We start from the raw sequence: 23,080 nt of genomic DNA, 5'->3' as shown, positions 1-23,080 counted from the left end.
GTTAAACAGTATACGGATGCGGAAAAAATGAACATGTCTCAAAAGCCTTTTTGATGATTAGTTTGGCAGTTTGAGAAACTTTACTTTTACTTTTATTTGTTTATTTGAATGGGACAGTGCACATTTATGGACAAAACATGTAAATGTACTGGATTATAGCAAGATGCTCATTTCCGTCCGGAGTCCCATAAACATAAAAACAGTTCAATAACAGTACACATTACACATAATAATGTAGACAAACACAAAAAGGCAACTATGACAATGAAGAACATATTGACAAACACATTCCACAGGTAGGGGGACCATAAGAGTTTTGAAACAGAAAAGTGATCAACCTCACACTGTGTCAGTGTCAGTATGCAATGGCTGCAGATAGATAATGTAGTCATAAACTTCTTTAGTCATTTGGTTTAGATGACAATAACTGACTTAAATGTTTCAAACATTTCCCCTGGGGGATTAACATTTGGTCCTATATCAATAGTACTTCAAATATTTTGTCTATATAATTAGTAAAATAGGTATATTTTGACTGTATTCGATTTCACACATTCATAGTGTTGTGAAATGAATTAATGCATAATAGGGATGGACATTAAGAGTAATTTTCTAACTGAGTAACTTAACCTGATCTTACTCGAGTAACCGATTACTTTAATAAAAATAGAATCACTCATAAATGCGCTCTGTCCGTCAGTCCGTCAGACAGAGTCCTAGGTTAACCGGGTAATAATTCAGTACCCGGGTAACCGTGCACATCCACAATACATAATAATCATGATAATTGTAATATGGTGATTATTTCTCTGACAATAATCGTACCAAGAGAATCTGTAATGGTGACATCCCTACTGTGTTCATCTGATTGTGAACTGTTAATGTGATGAGTAATGAGTTAGTTGTGTTACAGTGTTGGTCTGACTCAGCTGTGTGTCTGCTTTCGTCTCAGGTTGGTAAAGAGGCATGAGACGCACCTCTCTGTTCTCGCGCTAAGTAACATGGAGGTCTCCACCACGCTCGCCAAATGCCTTTATGAACTGACGCGCTCGCTCCAGGCTTAACGCCAAAAGGACAACCTCTACAAACCCCCCCCCTCACTCACGGCCCCCACCCCGCCTCCCATCCCTCTCCTGGGGGGGAGAGGAAGAAGCCACCAGTGAGCCGTAGCGGGTCCACGGAGGGGGGACGGACGGAGGAGCAGAGGGCGGGAAACCACCGCAACGGAGGCCCTCCTTCCGCCGCGCCTGCCACTCCCCCGACTCTCTCATCCCTCACCTCCTTCCTTGCCAACCTGTGTTCCAAAATGCCCCCACCCCCCTCCATCTACACACACACTCTTCTCACACACACACAAAAAAAAACTGCCATGGGGTCTTCCACCAGCTGCCCACCAGGGGGAGCTCTTTACGACTGCTTCCCCGAGGGACTCCACCGACGAAACCCCAAACACGAGCACATTTAGTTTCAGTTCTTTTGTTATTTTTATTTCTCTGTTCGTCCCATGAACTGACGTGTGCGTCGGAGCGGGCGGCCGTCGACTGAAGAGTACGGGAGGGGGGGGGGCGGGGCTCCTGGAGGCAGCCCCACAGGGGTCAGGTGGAGGGTGGGGTGGGGGGGGACTCAGCTGGCAACTGGCGCAGAGAATTTTTTTTTTTTTTTTTTCTTTAGAAACTTGGTAGCTTGGTTTTCTTACTTGAGTCAATATATTTTCACTTATTTATTATTGAAATGAATACCATTACAATTAATGAAAAAGAATCTTGTAAATATGTTGTGAATATATATAAAGAAGATCCTCTTTCATGCCGATGCAGCCACTGGAGAACTTGCTCTGTGGAGTAATAGAAGCATTACTTTGGTAGGATTGAATAAAGTAGTATGTTTTTTTTTGTTTTGTTTGTTTTTTTTTTCTTTTTGGCTTTTTTATGATCCCTGGTCACTTGTATCTAATGTGATTCTATACTCAGCAGTGGATGAATGTACTTAAAAACCTGTAAATAATTCTGCAAAGGTACTGATGCTGTAAAGCTTAGGGAGGGGAAAACAGTTTTTTGTGGAACTGTGACATTTTTTGTATTATAATACCTTGTAGAACTCATTTTGCTGGCTGAAAGAGTATGGAATAATATATCTCATGTCATTTTGTAGAAGAAAAAAAAAATATTGAAGGTATTCTCTCTCCTTCCTCTTCCCTCACACACCCTCCCCTCAACACGCACACACACAAGTAACATATATCCACTGTAAGCGTTTTGTCATTGTACGGGCACAGTGCGCGTACCAAAATTCTTTTGTATTTGTAAATTGGTTTAAATACATGGAGTTTTTATACAGGTTTTCTCCTGTGTTCTTTGCTTTACGTGCAGGTATGATATTTTCTTCACTACTTTTTTCTATCTTAATATAGTGTGGAGTTTTATTGTACTATTTTTTCATTCTTAATACCATGCCACATTCCGGCTCACGTCCTCAGACTGTCCTCTCTACCGTGTGTTGTGTAACATTTATGACTGCCTGTCGTATTAGCATCTGACCGGGGCGACCCAACCATCCTCATTTCTGCGGTGTCAGTAGGATGTGTGACTATACATAGACCTAACAGTCTGTTAGAGATTGGCTTTATTTACTTTGGTGACTGTTTATAGTTTTTAAATAAAACACTGAACATTTTGCTTTGGTTCTACGCTTGTTTCTTTTTTTATTTCTCCCATGTCCCTGACACTCTGCACCTTTAACACCTAATCAAAACCCCTATGTGTCTGACATAACATACATAGGATTTGAGTGAAGTAAATGAACATGCTGAGCTACTTGTGGTGTGATTGAGAGCCCACAGCATGTAGTAACAAGAGAACACAGTGGAGAACTGAGACAAATTAGACCACAAACCTGTCTAAGGTTTTTACTTTCAGATGGTTTACCACTGAAAGTGTTAGAAGCTTATTGCTGAAACGCATTTCATACATTAAAAACAACTTTATTTCAATTTGATTTATTCATTCTATTGAAACTTTTTCTGATGTAGAGTTATTCAGACTAACCAAAGCCTGTCATCTGTTCAACAGGTCAGAGTCTGGATCACACATACAACACTCACACTCTGTCCTTGTGTTGCTTATGGATGGAATTCACAGTGAAAATAAATGGCTCCTCTTTGTGCTGACTGGAAATGATACAGAAACAGTTAAAACATAACTCCAAAGAAATAGACAAATAACCAATAGCTAGTAGTACCCTACTGGAGAATCAGGCTACAGCACTGGTTCACATCAGGGATAAAGAGCTGAAACAACTGTACGTTACTAAAAGGAAAAGTTACTGCTATAGATAAATTGCTAGGCAAATGGATAAATAGTTAGCAGCTAATGTTAAATGGTTGAAATAGATTCCTCAACGAAGCCTAATGCACATTTTTAGAATGGCTAAAATGAATGGATGTATAGTTGGATTGTACAGCTAGCTACAGTAGAGGATCAGAAGCTAAAACTAATGGAGAAACAACATGCACTTTGGTATAGGAATAAGAATTAGTTTATTGGTCATCAAAGGGAAATTCATTAATACATTGATATAGATATAAGAGACTTAAATAAGATTCCATCTTTATCATTTGGGGCTTCAATTCATCCAGCAGCTGTTGAGCTACATCTGGCCCTGAAGACTGGGGACCACCAGCAGAAGATCCTGGTTGTATTGGACTCATGATGGCTCCTGCATTCTCTGCTAAAGGAGACCTGTGAACAGATGTCAGTGTGTTTAATATTCAATACACAGTCCTTCTTCCCTTTGGCAGGAGGCCACGCTGCATCCAGGCAAAGGTGACACTGTTGAACTGCTCCACACTGCCACACTACTCAACTTACACTTAGCACAGATGAATCTAATATATTTTTATTCACAAATTACTTATATAGACTTATTCTATTTTAGTATGTTAGTTATTATTTATTGCTTATTTTGTTACTATAGTACTAGTCTGGCTCGCCAGACCCTCCTCCAGAGAAGAAGGTAGGCTACTACTATAGTAGCCTACCTGAGTCCTGCATCTCGTTCATGTTTCAGGGTGTGAATGACAATTATCTATCTATCTATCTATCTATCTATCTATCTATCTATCTATCTATCTATCTATCTATCTATCTATCTATCTATCTATCTATCTATCTATCTATCTATCTATTTTGATAGTTAGTATGTAGGACTTGAAACACATTCAGAAAAGAACTAATTTCAGAAAACTCTTTAATATTGGACCTCTGCTCAGGGAATAATCTGATTTGTCTCTGGTGTTAGCTTGTTTCTCTCCTCTCTAGCTCAGTGGTCAATGTGGTGCTACAGCAGCCAATCAAAACAAACAGGAATGTGCACTTCTTGTTTACCCACTATAAACTGTTTGCATTATCTGGCAAATAAATCAAACGAATACAGGAAACAACAAGCAAAGCGTGTCAGTTACATCCACGGGACTACTAGTGGAGGTGTGTGACTGCTCCACCACCTGTTGCTGTTCCCTGAGTGGAAGCCGCAGCAGATGGAGAAATCCGTAGTGCCTGCTGCGGTGCTCGGCGGCGCCGGTGGGTGTCGCCACCTGCAGCCGCTCTCAGTCAGAGCGACAGACATGTGGCTGAGACTTTGTGAACGCTCCGCTCCGCTCCTAGCCAAAAACACTGCCCACACACACACACTTATCAGCGTTTCATAGCAGGCGTCCGAACCGTACACACGCTCCGAGAGGTGCAAACGAGCCGCAGCCGCGCTTGAAGGTAAGTAACGACACTCGAAGCTAGCTAACCGGAGCTAACTGCTAGCACAGTAAAAGCGACGTAGGCAGGTGCTGTTGTTCGGAGCAGCTAGCCTGCTAGCTCCCAGCTAAACTCGCCGCTGCTAGCTGGCAAGCTAGCTAGCTAACTTGTGACCTTCAGTGCAATCATCGTGGCTAATATTAGATAGAATTTAGCCTTGTTTGCGGCTGTGCTAACAACAGCCAGCTAGCTCTCAGGTAGCTGTGTTTTTAGCTAGCGGTAGCCGTGTGGCTAACCAACAACAACCATGGTGTCGCCGTCGCGTTGGCAATGGGTGATCAAGTTGCTAATTTAGTGTCTCCAGGAACCAGGCCGTGCTTGCCCAAAACAGCAGCAAGTATGAAGCTGCCAACTCAGCTGCTCTCTGCTGACAACAACAGTCTGGTTCGTTATAAGTTAACATAAGGAGGATTCAGTCGAAGGCTGTGCTGTAGTTTGATTGGGATTTTGAAGCTAACAAGTTAGCCGGCGGAGTTAAACAGGCAGCGAATAACACAGTTAAACTGACAGTTGGCGAACTAGGCTGCAGACTATCGGCCCGTGTTGACTTGGTTTATTTTAAGTGTTCAGAAATGAGACCCAGGAGCCCCCACTTCCCGGAGGCTGTGGTCTGAGTCTGTCGAGTAGGTTTCACTTTGACTAATTTTAAGATGATCATAATCTAAAGTGTGCGGACGAAGCGAACGCTGGCTCTGGATCAGCCAGCAAGGGGATTTAAGTCTCAGCCCCCGGGCCAAGGATTCCTGCTCATTGTCAGCCAGCTGGAGAGGTGTGATGGCCTGCTGGAGCTCTGTTTGTTCACCGTGACTCAGGGTCAATCACAACTGTCCACACTCAGCTTAAAGCCTAAAAATCACAGCTGATCACAGACCAGTCCTCCGACTTCACCTGATCAGGACTGTTATCAATGTATTGGTTTTTAGGCCACTGATGTCCTTATGATTTGAGTCAGACTACAAGTACATTTGACGTTAGAAATGAACTGCAGTTAACAATAATTTACATTACAGCTGACGTGATCTCTTTCTGATTTTTCAGCTTAATCATTTATTAGCTATGATCAAATGGTGTGGGCTCCTCCTCACAACAGGCCCATACTTTGATGAGGCCAAATAGCCTGTGAACAGTCATATTGTTATAGTATGAAAGAGAATCAATCATGAGAAATCAGTGTTTGGTATTTCTGAACTGCAGCTTCGTCTAATTTAAGTGATGCTGTAGTTTTCTTCAGGTTTTCATCTTGGAAGTAAAATCAGATTCCTCACTGCTTCTATAATGAGAAGAGGCACTGCATCATTCACGGTAGAAAACAGTGTAGTTGTTAATCTGTGATTACTACACTGTTATACCACTACATTTAAAAACATGTTTGTTTTTATGTCAAACAGTGACTCAGCTCATACAGTCTTATTACATCAATAAAACAGTCACCACCAACCTGAAGTCAGCCTGATGCTGTTTACTTACTATTAATGCAAGAAGGCATAGAAAAATCATGGTGATGATTACAGGGTTAATAGGAGGCATTCAATTCACAACTTTTTTTTTTTTTGGCTCATTCTGATTCACTTTGTGAGAGTGATGATGATGATGAAGGACTGGCAGCTATTATCCAGACAATTCACCTGGTTTCTGTTCTGAAATGGAGAAGACTGCTGTGTGATTGTTCACATTCATTCATTCATTCATTCATTCATTCATTCATTCATTCCCCAACACAGAGCAGTTGTCATTGTGAGCAGGTAATTAATGTGTGTAACATGCTGAACAATCGTCGTTTTTCTGGTGTCTACTTGGTGTCTTTGTCAGCACTATATTTTCCAGGATGTGTAGGTTGTTGACACAGGACTTGAACCTCAGCACACGTGAACAGAGACTGTTTCAGCCTTCTGCTCTTGTAGGTGTTCAATGCGGGAGTTTGTTTGATAGCTAAGAGTGACAGGAAGAGCGTGGGGGTGGATTGGAACCTGTGACACTGCAGAAAGGACTTAGCGGGAGGAGCTACCAGGGCAGCCTGTTATGTTGGCTGACTTCAGTCATCTTGATCGTTGTCCTATGCTCTCTGTGTACCACTCTTCAGATTGATGTGAGCTGAGACGTGTCCCACCCACACAGACCGACCGACACACAGGGAGCTGGTTTCATAAAGATATGGTGGAGATCTGTATCTGCACTGTTTGTCCAATCATCATTTTATGAATAGATTAGTAATGCAAAAAAAATAAAGATGAATTACTTCAAAGCAAAAAGCAGAAGAAAAGAAAAAAACAAACATTATTGTAGAGAGAGCAATGAGATAGGAAAGAGTCTTTAAGACGGCAGAGATTTATTTTTCTAAATTACATCTTTCTTCTTGTTACACTCTTGTGACTGATAAAAGAACATTTCCAACTTGGGTAAAACCAGATGAACAGATGAACGTTCTTTGCTGAGCCAATTTGGGAAAAAAGCCATAATTTACCCAGAATCCAATGTAGCACAGTATGTCTTAAGTTTAGTCAAGGACTCGGCTGCTATCTGAAATCTGAGTCTTTGTGAAATAGAGCCAGGCCAGGGGCTGTCTGTGCTGGCCAGCTCACAGCAGACATACAGGTGGGGCAGTAGCACAAAGACTCCACTGCTTTTTTATGAGGCTGAAAGTTATTTGTACTGGAAACTGTGGATGTGGGAGTTGGACAGTTCATCAGTATCATCCAGACATCTATTGACTGTTGGCAGCCAGTCCAATCACCTCTCCTTCTCCTCTGCCACACTGTCCAGTCACAGCTTCCTCAGTCGGAGATTTCATCAGTCATGTGAGTTAATACAGGTCTCACTATGCAACATGGATCTAATACACCCGGGTACATCAAGGTTGATGTATGGAGAAACAACCGAATCATAGTGATACAAGTCGGCGTATAGCGATAAAATGTTGTGTCATTGCACGTCTCATTCATTTGCATGAGGATAGTAAGAGAGTGCGTACATCAACTGTATCCTGTGCCGAAGCGGAAGCAGGAAGTAACGTCTCCATGGGTCCTCAATTCGGAAAAAGTGTCCATGTAAGTGAACGGGAGTCAAATTTTTATTTCGTGATCCGATTGAATTGTGCCATGAGAAAAAAATATGACCTCTGCCTGTTTAAAACATCGCGTTTCATGCCGAGAAATCAGCAGTTTGTTGTAAAACTATTGTAAAATAAAATTCCGAAGAATCCGTAACCAGAAAGACTACAGGTCGCGTAGGTGACGTCACACACCACATGCCGCCCTTTCCCGTGTCAGTTGGTGACGTATTTTTTGTGGGACACCAGGTCTGTAGTCCGTAGAGCAGTCTTCACACAAAATACATTCTTCCGTTGCCGTTTTACGATAAACTGCTGATTTTTTGGCATGAAACGTGATGTTTTATGGTCATATATTTTTCTCATGACACAATTCAATCGGATCACGAAATAAAACACTTCACATGGAGACTTTTTTGAATTGAGGTCCCATGGCGACGTCACTTCCTGCTTCCGCTTCGGCGCTCTATTGGTTGGTTGATTATAGTAATACTATTGTCATGTAGCTGATTTTGGAGGGAAACAGTGGTAGACTGATACCATCCAGTTTGTGGGGTGTTTAGATGTTAATCTAGCAAAATAAAAAAGTCAGACACAGATTCACAATGTGCCTTGTCATCTTTAGTAGCTATGACCGTGTCCACTTATACTGGAAGTTGTACGATCAGACCGTATGAGTTCTGCTTTTACCGCGCACTGCTGTCATGCATGCACGCTTCTCTGTGTATGTGTGTGAACGGCAATAATGGAGAAAGAGCGCTATGCGGAGATGAATGAACAGAATGATATTGCGTTGGTGGAGCCAAAAGCCGAAAAATGTATTTGTAGCGGGCCGCCACAAATAAATGAATGTATGGGAAACACTGAATTCTATCATGGAAACTAGATCCCAGTCTTCACAGTGACTATTTGTCTGCATTTGATATGTGTTTTTTATTTTGCTGTGTCTTGGAAGTTTTATACTTGAACTTTTAACAGTCATGAAATTAATTAGTTTTGTGACTCAGTCTTTGAAGTGTGTGTGTAGGCTGTACCAGACATGCAACCTGCATGCAAACGTGATGCGATATTTCTAGTTAAATAATTAGTGGAGGCTTTTTGAGGAGGGAGTGGCTGACCATCTGAGCCATGGATGAGATAAACACGCACATTATTAACAGAGACACCTTGTTTCTGATTGGATAATCTTACCTCACCCAACCTGGACAGCCACATTGCACATCAGTAGTGGGGATGTGTAAATGTTGCCAACCACTGGAAACCCAACCTGAAAGAAAATACATAACCTGCTCTGCCTCATCAGCTGCACGCTGTCTGTCAACAAACTGAGTTTCCTCTCTGTGTGTTGTAGAGGTGATCGGGACAGGCCAGGGCCGGACATGACTGGAGCTGGAAGTGGTGAGTAGAGTTGTAGTCGGATGCTGAACCCCGAAAATCTCTGTGATCGTGACCACTCACCGTGTCCTCTCCCGTGTCTTTAGGCGGCCAGGGCCCACCTGATGGGGCGGACTCTGAGGAGGCGGAGAGGTGTCCTATCTGTCTGGGCGTCCTGGCCACTGACGAGCTCGCCATGCCCGACAGCTGCTGTCACGTCTTCTGCCTCAGATGCCTCCTGACATGGGCAGAGGTAACGCTCAGGGTCGCTGCATTAACTGTTCACTCCTATTTAAGTAGCCGCACAGCAGCAGTGAGTTGGTGTGGTGTCGTTGAATGGAACAACAGAGATTGAAATGGTTTGATTTTGTTTTAACTACAGTGGAATACACTGTCAGTATGAACACATGACTCTCACATTGTTATTCCTCTAACAATGGCAGGGTGACTGCAGGTCCTTAAAAAGTCTAAATTTACTAATAAAAAAGACCTTTAAAGGGTATTACATTAAATTAGATTAGTTTGGTCTTAAAGGGATAGTTCAACATTTTTGGCACCACAATCCCTATAGTCATAGCAGTAGGTTCATTACCTGACTGATATTTTCTGAATTCTGACAATGATATTTTTGTTCTTTTTTCACATCGGTAAACAAATTTGAAAAATGTTCTTGAACTCAAGGGATTATTATCATTTTACCTTTCTGTTCATTTTGAACTGACATCAATGCCTTTCAATGCAAAGAGTATATTTTGACTCTTGCTCTGTATCTCCATCGCAGCTTTGGTCTTAAATTTAGTTTAAAGTGGTATTAAAAAGGTCTTAAATGTAACTGAATGAGTCAGCATCTGTATTAAACAAAGGCAGGTATCAGCTCATTGAGTCAAGTTAATTTAATTTCTTTACAGCCCAAAATCATAAATGTAATTGTTGTTGGTGTTTTGTTTTTAAATCCTCACCTTTTGATATAATATATGTTTAATATATGATAATGACGACAATGTCTGTACTTTACTTTGAAGTTACAGATGGCTCCTTCCTGCCCAGTGGACAGAAGACCTTTCACTAATGTTTACAGATGGGATGGGAATCTGAGCTGTGTGCAGGTCAGTCATCCAACTCCTCTGAAATAAGCTGCTCTGTAAAGCAGGAAAAATGTTCTTGTGTGTTCCCACGGCACGGACCGGTCTGCAGGCTGTTTGTTTTCAGAGTCTGTGTTTCCTTCACCGCCTCAGTCGCAGGCAGGCAACTCCCTGCGATCCATTTAGCAAACGAGTCACAGAGACACAGAAACTTCTTTTCCAAAAAAACATGGAAACCAGAGAGAGGTCAGATACAACTCAGTCGCAACAGATGGTGAGAGAGCAGGTGCGGATTAGAAGAAAAAGTGTCCCTTTGAACTTCAATGGCCAACTCATTATCTGTGGTCGCAGTACAATGGAGATGGTATGTTGTAAGTGTTCTGTTGGCGCTGTGGTCTGTCACCTGCAGACAACTCTAACCAGCAGAACAAATTCACACAGAATGAATGAATGTGAATCCAACAGAATTATTCATCTTCATGCAGAGTCATTAACTAACACAGAGAACAACGTTGAACACTGTCAATTTAATGTTACCTGCTGTGGATAGGGTGCAGTACACATGAGTTACATCACAGTCTGTTCTTGACTTTGGAACTCCAGTGTTTGTTTACATTGTGTCCGTGTGCCGTGGTCAGGTCAGCTGCCAGCTGAGCACACGCTGCTGATCACTGATCACTAACTAGTGCCAGCTTTACATTAATAACATGTTTGTGTCATTGTTGTTTTAAAGGTTCCGGTGAGGAAGCAAGTGAGTCAACCTGAAGCTGAGAGCTGCTGCTGTAGAACGCCTGGACAAAAGAGCTGTCTCAAGTGAGTGTCAGTCAGTACGTTTACATGACACTTGAAAAACCCATATTATTGCCTTAATCCGACTATAACTGGACAAATGAAGTGCATGTAAACCCGTTAGTCTGACTAATATAATAACTACTATAACTAACTATAACTAATATCAGAGTCCTCCAACTCCGATTAAGACACCCAGACAATGCGATTGGAAATCAGTTTTCTTCAGCATGTATACGAAACTGGACAATGCATGTGCGCATGCTCCACAACAGTAGAGACGGCACAGAGTGGAGCAGAGAAGCCGGCGCCGATTCAGTGCATTTCACACAATGTGACCAGCGAGAGGATGTGTTTTATTATTAAAAAAGAGAGAGAGAGAAAGGAAGCCTGTGGATCGTCATTTGTATCCTGTTCTCAGCCTGAACTCGGCCCAGACTGGCAGGTCTGGTTGGGGACTGTAGTTGAGAATTTATTAAGCTCATTAAGTTGTTTATATTCAGTTTTTTACTTGGTGACAGAAAAGTCAACAGGACAGGGGGCCGTATTAACCCGCTGAAACGATGCATATCGTCGCTTGAGTAGGACACCGTCAGTTGTTTGATTTTCCCTGTTGCATGTAAACTGGGACAAGGACAGAAGTCTGACAAGACGCTCAAATGGAACAGATACTGAAGGAAAATGTAGTCAACCACAATGATACTGAAGCAATCCAGTATTAAAGTCTTAAAAATCCAGTTAAATTTAGAATGATAGGTTTATTTTGAAATGAAACCAGCACCATATATATTTATTGATTTTCTTTTCAGAAATAAAAGACTGAGACGGCAGAAGGTGGAGAGAACGCCAGACGCCAAAACAAAAGGACTCGTGAGGAAATGTACGTTCTCCTCTTTACCTTCCAGAACCGTGTTACACTCCATCACTGTCTGTCATTTTGACTGTTTCGTTATCTTTTATTACCATTACATGATGTATTTTCTTTTTTATGAAAGTGAAGCATCTTGACCAATTTAGTTATGTATGATTTTCAAAAAAAAAGAGGAATTATGTATTTATAATGGCATAATATTGTCTGAGTCAGTTACTTTAGCCTTGGAGTGAACTCTCACATGTTGTCCATGAGATCTAAGGGTGTGTGAATGTCTTCCAGGTAACGATGAGGACCCCTCCTCTCTGAGCAGGAAAAAGGTGTGTACTCTTTCCACCTGTTGTTTTTTTATCCTCTCATGCTCGTGACGTAAAGTTCTTGAGCGTTGTTGAGTTGTTGATGTTTGATGTGTTTCATCCAGGTGAGAGGAACAGAGTGCTGCACCTGGTCACTGTCCCCCTGTGTCTCATTAACAACCACATCAACACAGGACATGTAAGTCACACTGCCCTCACTCACTTATCCCATGATGTAAAGTACACTGTTGAGCTTTTCTGCCAAGAATACCACTTTGTTTCCAGTGGTCTGTTCATTACACATCCATCCATTGTCTATATACTACTTATCCATGCAGGGCAGTGAAGCCAGGCCTTGCATAGGGCGAGGATGGCTGTACACAGTCTGTAGATATACAGAGACAGTTAGAGGACGCTCCTGTGAAGTTCCTGTCTCCTACATTTTTACCAGCAACTTCCTTAGTGGAAACGTCCCTCATGTAAACTCCACCCAGGAATCGAACCCAGAACCTTCTTGCAGAGAGGCCACAGTGTTAAAAGCTGCATCATCACACATAATTTCTTTAACTATCCCTACACCGGCCATGTGTGTTTTTGTAGATCCTGTTTTACCATTGGACAGTATTTTTTTTTAACTAAAGTGATGCTGGGTGGAAGTCTGGAAGGTTCTTTCATTATCCTGTGTATGGCTGTGGGTTGTCCAGTATCCAGAAGGTCGGTGGTTCGATCCCCAGCTCCTAAAAGCTACCGAACCCTGATATCCTCTAGGTGTGAACACCTACACACCGAGCAAGCCAGCTACTAGCGCTGAATGAATGCGTGTGTGTTAATGGGTCTTAGTGACTAGAACAGCGCTCTATCCTAACTGTTGTATTGTTGCGGTCTTGTTGCAGTGCAGAGCCGGTCTGGGCGACAGAGGACATACCATACGACACTGGTTTCAAACAGTGTAAACCGCAGGCTCAACACTGTCCGTGGCTTTCTCCTGCTGCTCCCATCCCCGCTGATGGCACCTCAAGGTAATGAAATCCCATCTCATTAGCTCAGTGTGATAGCATCTCTCATTAGACCCTCGCTGCACCTGAATGCCCACGTCTTTAAACTCCTCACCCTCAGTTTGTGACTCATGCTCCCTCTGAAGCTGAATCTCATGCATCTCAAGCCGTTGACATTTTTCTTTTCCTCTTCTCTCTTTTGTGTCTTTTTTTTTTTAAATTCCCATCTAATCTGAGTTGCACCAATGCAGGCTAGGGATATAGATTTTGAGTAGTCAACTGACCAGATTTAAATGCACTAACTGAAGTAGTCTATGACCGATTAAATTATGCCAGTGCACAGGAGCTGGGGTGAACTGAAATCACAGAGAGGTACACACTCATACGCTTTCATGTTAAAATGGCGATGCCCTCTGTACAGACACACCTTTTTTAGTTCACTACAAGAAATAATCTCCGTCCACACTATCCGTTCAGACACTGGGCGTGCTGGTGGAAACAGGAAGCAACTGATTGGCTGCTTAAAATGTAGAATAGAAGTGAACAACAGCTGCTGTCGAAGGTCAGTAATGCTAATTATCCATGTTGTATTCACCACTGCTCACCATGGGGTGTCTGTGTCACTGTCTCCAGAGGTCACAACCCCAGACTATGGGATTGTACCAATTTACACATCGCCGTGATTTAAAATCTCCTAGATGCACATGTTTGGGTCAGTGGTCCAGTTTTCAATTTGGGTCACACAGGACAGCTACAGCCGTGCAGTGATGAGGATACAATAGTGGAAAGGAAAGCAGCAGTAGGTTTGTATTACCAGTCCAGTCTCTGATGTGAAGCCTCTCTCCCTCTGTTGAACAGGCAGAGTTTCCATCCTGCCAGTTGGAACCACAGCCCGTTTCCCTTCGACCTCCGCTCATCCCCCTTCACCTCCAGTCCACTGTTTGGCTCCGGACATTTTGGTGAGTCACACGACGATTACATATCGTTGTGGATCATTAGATCACATGAAAGTTAACTTTCTTAGGTAGATATCATTGGAAAGATTTGGTAGTTATGGTCATATTCAGATTGCTAAAGGGCTTTCACACCTGACAAATGTGTTTGAGCAAAGCAGAGGTTTAAATAGTCTCAATAGACATGTTGCTATAGGTCTGCACCACAGGAGGAAAATCTGCAGAACACTGGTCAACATTATTAATAAGATAAGAATGACTTTATTAATCCCCAAAGGGAAATTCACTCGTCTGGCAGCTCATCTACCATTTGTGGAAGAATTAAAAAGCCTGATGGCTGCAGGAAAGGAGGATCTTTTATATCTCTCCGTCCTGCAGCGAAGAGAATAGAGAGCAGTCGTCCACCACTGCTGATGTTCTTGGTCCATCAAGGTGTTAACAAGTGGATGATCTCAGTTGTTCAGAACGGCCTCTGGCTCCAATCACAGAGCCAGCTGTTCTAACTAGTTTGTCCAGTTGCCTTGCATCCATGTGTCTGGTGCTGCCTCCCCAGCGGACTGCAGCATAGAACAACACACTTGTCACCACAGACTGATCAAACATCTGCAGCTTCCTTAAGAAACCTTTTTTGTAGAGTGTGTCTGTGTATACACCTAGATATTTATATCTTTATGAAGCCTCTTGGATGAGAGGTGAAACGTCTTCCTAGACAAATAACTAAGTCCAGTTGCTTTCGATTTAACCTCCTTTGAAATACTATGACCTGGGCAAATGAGAATATGCACCGGCCTAGATATTTATAGTTTAACACCACCTCACTGTTCACCCCATAAGTATTCACAGACTAGGGTGATTATACATAAATGAGATCCAACCTTATTGGTTCTGCTTTTGGTATTTGAGGAGTTTAATTGGTTTTCAACTGCCTGACCACAAAAATGACTGAAACTATAGACCTGTGGAAGTTCTGGAGCTGAATGTTTATACTGTATAATGCCACCCAATGAGAGAGAGAGTAAGGTCAGAGCTGAGCAGATCTTTCAGATGTAGATGTCAAAGTGTCCAAAATGGTCAGAAAGTGCTGCTAATATGTTGATTTTAAACCAGTAATTGACTCTGTCAGTAAAGACGTTGGGTTCTTGCTCCAACAGTGTTCGAGGGCGTCGTCTGCGCCATCACATGTCCCAAAGGAGGTGAGAAGAGAAACAGCCGAGCCTCCACCTCCAAAGCTCCCACCAAAGAGGCGGAGTCTCTACCGACCAGACGCTCGGGACGCAACAGCAAAACCCAGGAAGAGACTCCTGCGTCGGATCCCCCGTCACTGCCCCAGTCCAGCTCGTCGGACTCCGACTCGTCCACCAACCAGTCCGCCAAACCGGCCAAGGGTTCTCAGGCACCAGCCAAGAGGAAGGGCAAGCAGGTAACGAACCGCAAGGCCAGCGGCAAACGGAAAGCCGCGACAAGAAAGAAACGCTCCCCCGAGTTCGTCAGCAGCCCGGCAGCCAGCGAGGAGGAGGAGGAAGACGGCGAAGCAGGGGACAACACGGAGAAGGAAGAGGAAGAGGAGAAAAGTGAGAAAGAGCAGGAAGCAAACATGTCGGAGCAGCAGCAGTCCGACGCTGAAGACAGCCTCGGTGCAGACCACGACCGGGACGGGTTCAACTCTGAAGATGAGCACGGAGGTGCAGGGTCTCCTAGCAACGATGCGGACCGGGACAGCGATGAGGCTCAGGAACAAACCAATGAAGAGCAACTGGAAGAGAAACCAGAGGAGGGAGACGAGGACATGTCCTGCCCCTCAGACCATGCTCCCAACAGTCCTGGTTCTTGCTCTGAGGAGGACCAGAGCAAAAGAGAGGAGGACGAGGAGGAGGAGGAGGAAGAGGAGGAGGGGGAGCCGGCCAGCCCCCCGTCCCCTGAAGACAAGAACTCTGGAAGCGAAAGATGTTCTTATCCATCGCCCTCCGACTCCCACAATGCTCTGCTGGAAGACCTGATGTCTCCAAACTGTGACGAGCAAAAAGATCAAGACGATGAAATGGAGCTCTGCCCCGATTCAAACGAAGCCAACAGTGAAGAAGCCAAGGCCGAGTCGTACGAGAGCCCCACGCTCCCCGGTTCCCCCTCTGCCGCAGAGACACAGGACAACGGAGCCGAGCTGGAGACGAAAGCTTCCGAGGACACTGATGGAGAACCAGCAGGGTCAGAGGAACCTTCAGCAGGGGACAGTCCTGGAGAAGCAACCAAGGACGACGCTCCATCCAAGGACGACATCAGCGTGGTCCCCATGGACTGCAGCTCGCCCATGAGCGAGCACGGCGACGACCCCATCCTGGACCTACCGAAGGAGAACGATGACCCGCCCGCCGACGAAGCCGCTCCCTCCGAAGGCGCCAAGGACGAGAGCTGCAACGACCAACGGGAGAGGGAGAAGAGCCAGGAGAGGAAGAACAGCAGGCAGCGGCGCTCCCGCTTCCACTCCCCAACCTCCACCTGGTCCCCCAAGAGGGAGGCGTCCAAGAGGGAGTCGTCCCGGCGCTCGCGCTCCCGCTCCAGAGATCGTGACGGCAGCCCGCCCTCCAGCCATTCCACCAGAGCCCGCAGCAGAGAGCGAGACCGCGGAGATCGAGACCGCGACCGGGACGGCGAGAGAGACTATTCTAGGAGGGACCGCAGTCGCGAGAGGAGGAGACGGCGATCGAGGAGTCGCTCCAGGTCTAGGTCCCGCTCTCGGTCCAGGTCTCGATCCAGAACGCGGTCCCACCGGCGGGGGGCCAGCCCCGACTGGTCGGCGTCCAGAGAGCAGTCTCCTCAAAGGAAGGAGCGCAGGGGAGGGTGGAAGTCGGGGCAGGGCAGCGCCTCCGGTGGAGAGGGACGGAGGTTTGGAGGCAGCGGCCGCTCTGAAAACGGCGTGCCCACCGAAGGCTCCCCCGAGCGCCAGGCCTGGTCGGAGAACCCGGACTGGGTCACGGAAAAGACTCGCAGCGACACCGAGAGCAAGACCCGGGAGTTCAGCTACGCCGGCGGCTCTCGCTGGGGGGAGGCGCGGGGCCGCGGGGGCCGGGGAGGGTTCGACCGCGGCAGGGGGGCGGGCCGGGGCGGCGGCAGCAACCGCAGCTTTTACAATCAACAGGAGGAAACGGGCGAGAGCCGCTGGCAGCCCAGAAACAACTTCTCAGGTACAGGCAACAATTCAGGGAACGACGCGTACAGCCGCTTCAACGAGAACCGGGGCGGCGGGCGCAGGAAAGAGTCGGACTCCGGCGACTCCATGCTGGACCGGTCGGGATGGTCGTCGGCATCCAGCTGGGCCGTCAGGAGGACGCTGCCCGCCGACGTTCAGGACTACTACTCCAAGAGGGAGAGAGGACCAGGAGGCTGGAACCGACAGGAGGAGGAGCAGCCGGCGGCAGCAGCAGCAGCAGGTCAGTGCTGCTCTTCTCCTTAACGTCTCCTCACTTTTCTTTTTATCTGAGTCATACTCACAGGAAAGCTTAAATCATTTAAAGTGGTGCACGCCTTGTGGCTGCAGCTGTGGACAGTCACACCAGCAGCATCTCTGCTGCAGCACTGTCTGTCTGCATAGAGTTTGCATTTGTCCAGCTTGTGTCAGTTCTTCATTCATTAATTTTTAATTATTTTTGACAGAAGACATCCCTGTCTCCTGATGCAGCTGCTACAATAAAAAAAAAAAAATCTATATTCTTTCAGACAAATCCAGTGGAATGTGTATATGATGTTGTTGCTGTGATGGCAAAGATCTTTTCTCTGTATTTGTGGAACACAGGTGACACATTAAATTGTGGTGTCACTGTGTCCACTCTAACCTGTTAAAGGGACACTTCACCCAAAATCAATAATTTCACCAAGGAAGTGTTGAGAGAACTTCAGTCATCAAAACATTTTTGGAGTTTCAGTGGGGGTCCGGCTGGCAACAGATTATCATATAATGGCGGCGGATAGAGTTCACTTTTGAATCGTCCAAAACACACACACTACGAAACTTCCAAATACCTCCGTACTGCTCGTCTGTCCTGAAGCCGCCACATGAAAAAGTTGTTCGGAAAAAATTCATTTGATCTCCGTTTTTAGCTTTGTTGTAGTAGTAGCTCCCAGTGGTTCTGTTGCCGCAAGATGTTTGTTCATCGTTGTAAACCATGGATGTAAACACGAAATAACATCTCGCAGAAAATCTCACGCATGCGCACAAACATCAACAGAGCCACTGTATATCAGCTGTCAGTTGGTGTTTCATCTGTCTCTGCTCTTTGAAGCTGGACTCTTCCAGGTCCTTAATCAACGATCACTCTTCAGTTTTATGCTGTATTTATATTGTATTTATATTATATTCTAGTATTACCTCCCACTGCTGTAGATGTCTCCTCTTTGAACAGAGTCTGTGCATCACCTGTGAGCAGGTCCCTCAGCTAAGGAGGAATGAACCTTTAAGTGTTATGTAAGATGGAAATAGAAAAGTTCATTCTCTCTGACGTTCATTTGTTGCTTTGAAAGTCTCGGTTGTTTTAATAGAGGTGGTTTGACTTGACTCTTTACACCCTAAAAAATCATTAAGTATCTGTATGTTGATGTAAAATATAAATGTCCAGTAGTTTTCGGTCTCATACAGTAGGACACATTCTTCCTGATGGTGTCTTGATTTAGTTTTCTTTCCTCTCCAGATCCCTTGAAAAGTGAGCCTGCCCCCCAGGCGGTGCCGGGCAACGCTCCAGTGCCCGTGATGAACGCGATTCCTCCTCAGCTGAACGTTCTTCACCATCACTACCCGCTGCAGGGCCCGCGCGGCGCTCTGCCCGTCAGCCTGCAGCCCGCCGCTCCCTACGCCATGCCCCCTCAGGTCCCCGTGCACCTCCACCCTGCCGTGCCGCTGCTTCAGGTGCCCGCTGTCGGCGCGCAGGGCCTCCCCCCGCCTCCCCCGCCGCCCCCGCCCATGCAGCAAGGCAGCCAGACGGCGGCAGCTCAGCCCGACGGTCACATGAGTCAGGTACGGTGAAACAGGAACGTGGACGGGACCGGGCGTCTGCTCCGCGTCCTCTTGTGTCTCTCTGCATCAACAACACTCTCACTTCCTGCTCTGACCTAGATGGCGAGTACCCTGGTGGGTTACGGGAAACCCGGCCTGCTCCCCACACCTACCAAAGCTGGTGTTGCCATGGCGACCCAGGGACAGCCAGCGCCCAGCCAGGTGCTGCCATCCTCCACAACTCAGCCCAGTTACAACAAGGCACAACCTGACAGCTCCAAGAAGGAGAAGGTGAGTCTGAGCTGCAGTTGTGGGTAGACTTCAGTCAGACTATAAACTTACATATGGATATTTGTGCATATATATTGAAACACATTACACCTTATATAATTTATAATAAATGATTTGTATTGTTTATTTATTTTTTATATACTAGTTTTGTGTATATATAATGTATAAACCATGATGGGTTAAAGGTGTTAGCTACAACTTTAATTCCTCCCAATAATGCCAATAGGTGTCTCACTCGCACTCGCCTGCTCTCGCTCCAACCTTCAATTGCACTGGTTGCCAGGTATGCCTATAGGGAGTGGCTAGTAGCTAATGCTAAGCTAAGCTAACGCTAACCGTATTTAACGAGCAGCAGCTCCGGTGTTGACAGTACCAGCTGACCGTTAGTTAGCAATGCTAATGACAGCACGATCTGCCAGCCCTGAGCTCCGAGTCACGTGACATCATCGTACTAATGCTGTTGGTGCAGAGATCATTGCCAATGTAAATATTTACATATTTCGGACCCGTCAAAATTTATAAAACAATTATTTCTACACTATACTTTTTTTTCAGTAAAATAAATACTTTAATTCTGCACCCCTAGACGATCTGTGGATGTTTTTTTTTTCTTTTATGAATTGTTTTAATAAAAAAGTTGTAACAATAACCTTTAAATAGGGGTAGGAATTTAAGTGTATACTTCTTCCTAGTCCTTTTTCGAACTTGGGTGTATACTATGATTTTATGATACTTTTATTTGTATTATTTTATTGTAGACAAGATTGTTCGCAATGAACATTCATTCATTCAAGACTGTTCAGTGTGTGTGTTTTTTTAACATGTCCCCCTTGTCCTGCTGCAGAAACAACAAATCCAAGAAAAAGCTGTAAATGAAGTGAAGACAGCCATCAAACCTTTTTACCAAAAGAAGGAAATCACCAAGGAGGAGTACAAGGAGATCGTCCGCAAAGCAGTAGAGAAGGTAAACACACGTCACGTGGAGGCAGCGGGAGCTGAACTGGCTCTGTAGAACAGGCCTCTGGTCGTTCTGATACGTCCTGTATGATTCTGTCAGTGTGTGTTAAACCTGTTGTGTTTGTCCTCAGGTGTGTCACAGCAAGAGCGGCGAGGTGAACTCCAGCAAGGTGGCCAACCTGGTGAAGGCCTACGTGGACAAATACAAGCACGCCCGCAAGAAATGAACCTCTGCCCTGCTGCTGGCGTGGCAACGCCCTCGCTGACCCATTCAGCTGCTCAAGTGCAATTTCCTCAAGCTGGAATCTTGGCCTCCCAACAGAGACGACGGAGAGCCGACACTTTTCTTTTTTTTGATATCTGTACCTTTTATTGAACGATGAAGATTTTTTTCTATAGATTTTCATATTTTGTTAGAAAAAGAATGACCCAATCAGAAATTGTAATGCAAGAGCCCTTTATTTTGCATAGCTCACGAGGCTTGGGAACTACTGTAAGCAGCGCAGGGTAGCGTGGGGGTCGGGGGTGGGGGCGGTCGATGGTCGACACAGTGAACGACCTCAGCGGAGCGCCCCCTCCCCGGGTGCCGGCTGGTACGACGGACTTCTCCTCCCTGGCATCCTGACCGTATCGCTTATTAACTGAATATTGTCAATGTTCCTTTTTAAAATATTCTCCCGACGTTTCAGAGGAAAGCTTAGTTTAAAGATACAGTGCATTGCCTTTATTAATCTGTGGCCCAGTGACTTGCTGGAATCTGATGAGTGTGATTGTTATCAGGGCCCTGATTGGCTTAAGAGATGCTAAAGTGGGACAGCCAATCAGCAGTGAGTGTGTAATGTAAGATGCACGTCCCTGGGGGGAGGGGGAGGGGAGCTGATCAGGTGACACTGACCTCACACCCTGCCTGAATGTGTAATAAATGTCAACGCGTGAACATGAACTGTGCAAAGAATCCAGAGAGTAGTGAAATAAATTAGCTGCTTCCTGATGTTCCTCGGTGTGTTTGTCCCAGGAGAGGACGGCTGGAGACGCTCGCCCTCCTCCTCGCCGTCTCCATCGTGCTCTGGTCTCGAGTCTGTGTGTGTCCAAGCTCTGTCTGTCTCTCTGCCTGCTGTCCCATCAGGTCCAGTCCTGACACCGTCCCAGGAACCAGCTACCAGGAGGGTGAACAGAGCTGCACTGTTGAAATCACAGTATGGTCAAGTACAGTCCTCACATCACACAGCAGCCAACCAATCATGTTCTCCAGACATGAAGGAACATGTTTGTTTGGTACAAGACCCAACAGATTCCAAATGACATATCTGAGTTGCATCACAGCAGTGTTGGGCAAGTTACTTTAAAGGGGTAGTCTAACATTTGTGCTATTTCCATAATCCCTATAGTGAAAGGAGTAGGTTCATTACCGTTAATTATCGGTGCATCATCTTTTGAGATCTGCGGGGCAGAGATGTGAGCTGCTCAGTGAACCCAATGGAGGTAAATGGTACAGGTCCCCTGTCCTTCATCAAATACACAATCCAACTCCAAAACACTCTGGTGGACAAGTTGTGACCTGCACATTCACCACGCTATGAAATAATAAAGTATAATTATGTAACATTACGACACATGAAGCAAATACGGAACTACTTGAGCTTTTGAACTCACTCCACTCAGCAGCCGTGTCTGGAATGTAGTTCCGGCTATGTATTTGCATAATTATTTCATAGCGTGGTGAATGTGCAGGTCACAACCTGTCCACCAGAGTGTTTTGGAGTTGGATTGTGTATTTGATGAGGATAGGCGACCTGTCCTGTACCGTTCACCTCCATTGTGGTCTTTGAGCAGCTTGCACCAATAATTAAAGGTAATGAACCATTAGGTAGGTAGGTAGGTGATAGGCCTATTTGCCAAAATGTTGAACTATCCCTTTAAAAAAAGTAATGTTATAGTTACTACTTTTCCCAAAAAGTAACTAAATACCAGGAACAGTAATCACATCATCATCCCCCTAACCCTCTGACCATAACCCTAACCTCCTGTTTATCTGGAACTAACCAACTCGTTGAGCCTGCCTGTGTGGAGGGATACTGAGTGAGTCAGTTAGTTCCAGATAAACAGATTTTTTTCCAACTAGTAGATGGACTGGGGGGAAAAAATAACGCACACTTTAATGGGTGTATTATTTTGTGATGGGACTTTTTGAGTCGGGTAACTGTGCATTTTATTGTCTGTAAGGATAACAGTGTTATAACAGGGGAAACAGTAACTTTTTTGATTACTTGCATCACAGTATCTGCTGTGTTTTAGCCGTAAGTGAAAGAACAGGTCTCACAGTGGTTCCAGATTCAGCTCCAGACAGGTGTATTAATCCCAAAACAGCAGGTCCTCTACAGGTCACCCAGTACAAACACAACTTCAACACACAGGTGAACGGCTGCAGCTGCAGGAGGGTTGTGTTGTGTGACATTTTCTTTATAGAAGCTAATTTCTGTTGACGTCAGTAAGCTGCGAAGGTGAACCCACAAATAGAACACAGCCATGTTGTTCTTGCCGTCCTCGGTGCGGGGACAGCCTGTGTCTCACCTGGTGGACCACAGCAACACCTGGTCCAGGTTCATGTCTGCATGTCTGTCCCCTCTCCCTCTCACTGGG

At 45.2% G+C, this 23,080-nt stretch overlaps 2 protein-coding genes across 6 annotated transcripts in view; both read left to right on the top strand.

Moving 5' to 3' along the window:
* arid2 (AT-rich interactive domain 2) overlaps positions 1 to 2,631 on the top strand; it is a 45,613-nt gene extending 42,982 nt beyond the window's left edge. For all 5 annotated transcript variants that reach the window (XM_083999765.1, XM_083999764.1, XM_083999766.1 and 2 more), the window contains one exon: positions 953 to 2,631. In XM_083999765.1, coding sequence (XP_083855891.1) covers positions 953 to 1,064 — 112 coding nt within the window. In that variant the 3' untranslated portion in view covers positions 1,065 to 2,631. The remainder of the gene's footprint in view (positions 1 to 952) is intronic.
* A 1,969-nt stretch (positions 2,632 to 4,600) lies between these two features.
* scaf11 (SR-related CTD-associated factor 11) lies at positions 4,601 to 21,416 on the top strand. The gene is made up of 15 exons (XM_083999865.1): positions 4,601 to 4,766; positions 9,203 to 9,249; positions 9,333 to 9,478; positions 10,248 to 10,331; positions 11,041 to 11,120; positions 11,906 to 11,976; positions 12,250 to 12,287; positions 12,389 to 12,462; positions 13,157 to 13,282; positions 14,117 to 14,217; positions 15,363 to 17,636; positions 18,891 to 19,213; positions 19,313 to 19,483; positions 20,328 to 20,447; positions 20,572 to 21,416. Exons 2-15 carry the CDS (start codon positions 9,231 to 9,233, stop codon positions 20,665 to 20,667), a joined length of 3,723 nt encoding a protein of 1,240 aa, XP_083855991.1. The 5' UTR covers positions 4,601 to 4,766; positions 9,203 to 9,230; the 3' UTR covers positions 20,668 to 21,416.
* The last annotated feature ends 1,664 nt before the right edge of the window (positions 21,417 to 23,080 follow it).

Source organism: Trachurus trachurus (genome assembly GCF_905171665.1).
Source record: "Trachurus trachurus genome assembly, chromosome: 23".
Taxonomy (NCBI): Eukaryota; Metazoa; Chordata; class Actinopteri; order Carangiformes; family Carangidae; genus Trachurus; species Trachurus trachurus.
This window is presented reverse-complemented; position numbering and strand designations above follow the sequence as displayed.

Bases quoted from the DNA above. Each gene is read 5' to 3' on its own strand.
- scaf11 (XM_083999865.1), top strand. The intron at 11,977-12,249 runs GTACGTTCTCCT...AATGTCTTCCAG, and splicing joins AAAAGGACTCGTGAGGAAAT to GTAACGATGAGGACCCCTCC. The intron at 12,288-12,388 runs GTGTGTACTCTT...TGTTTCATCCAG, and splicing joins CCTCTCTGAGCAGGAAAAAG to GTGAGAGGAACAGAGTGCTG.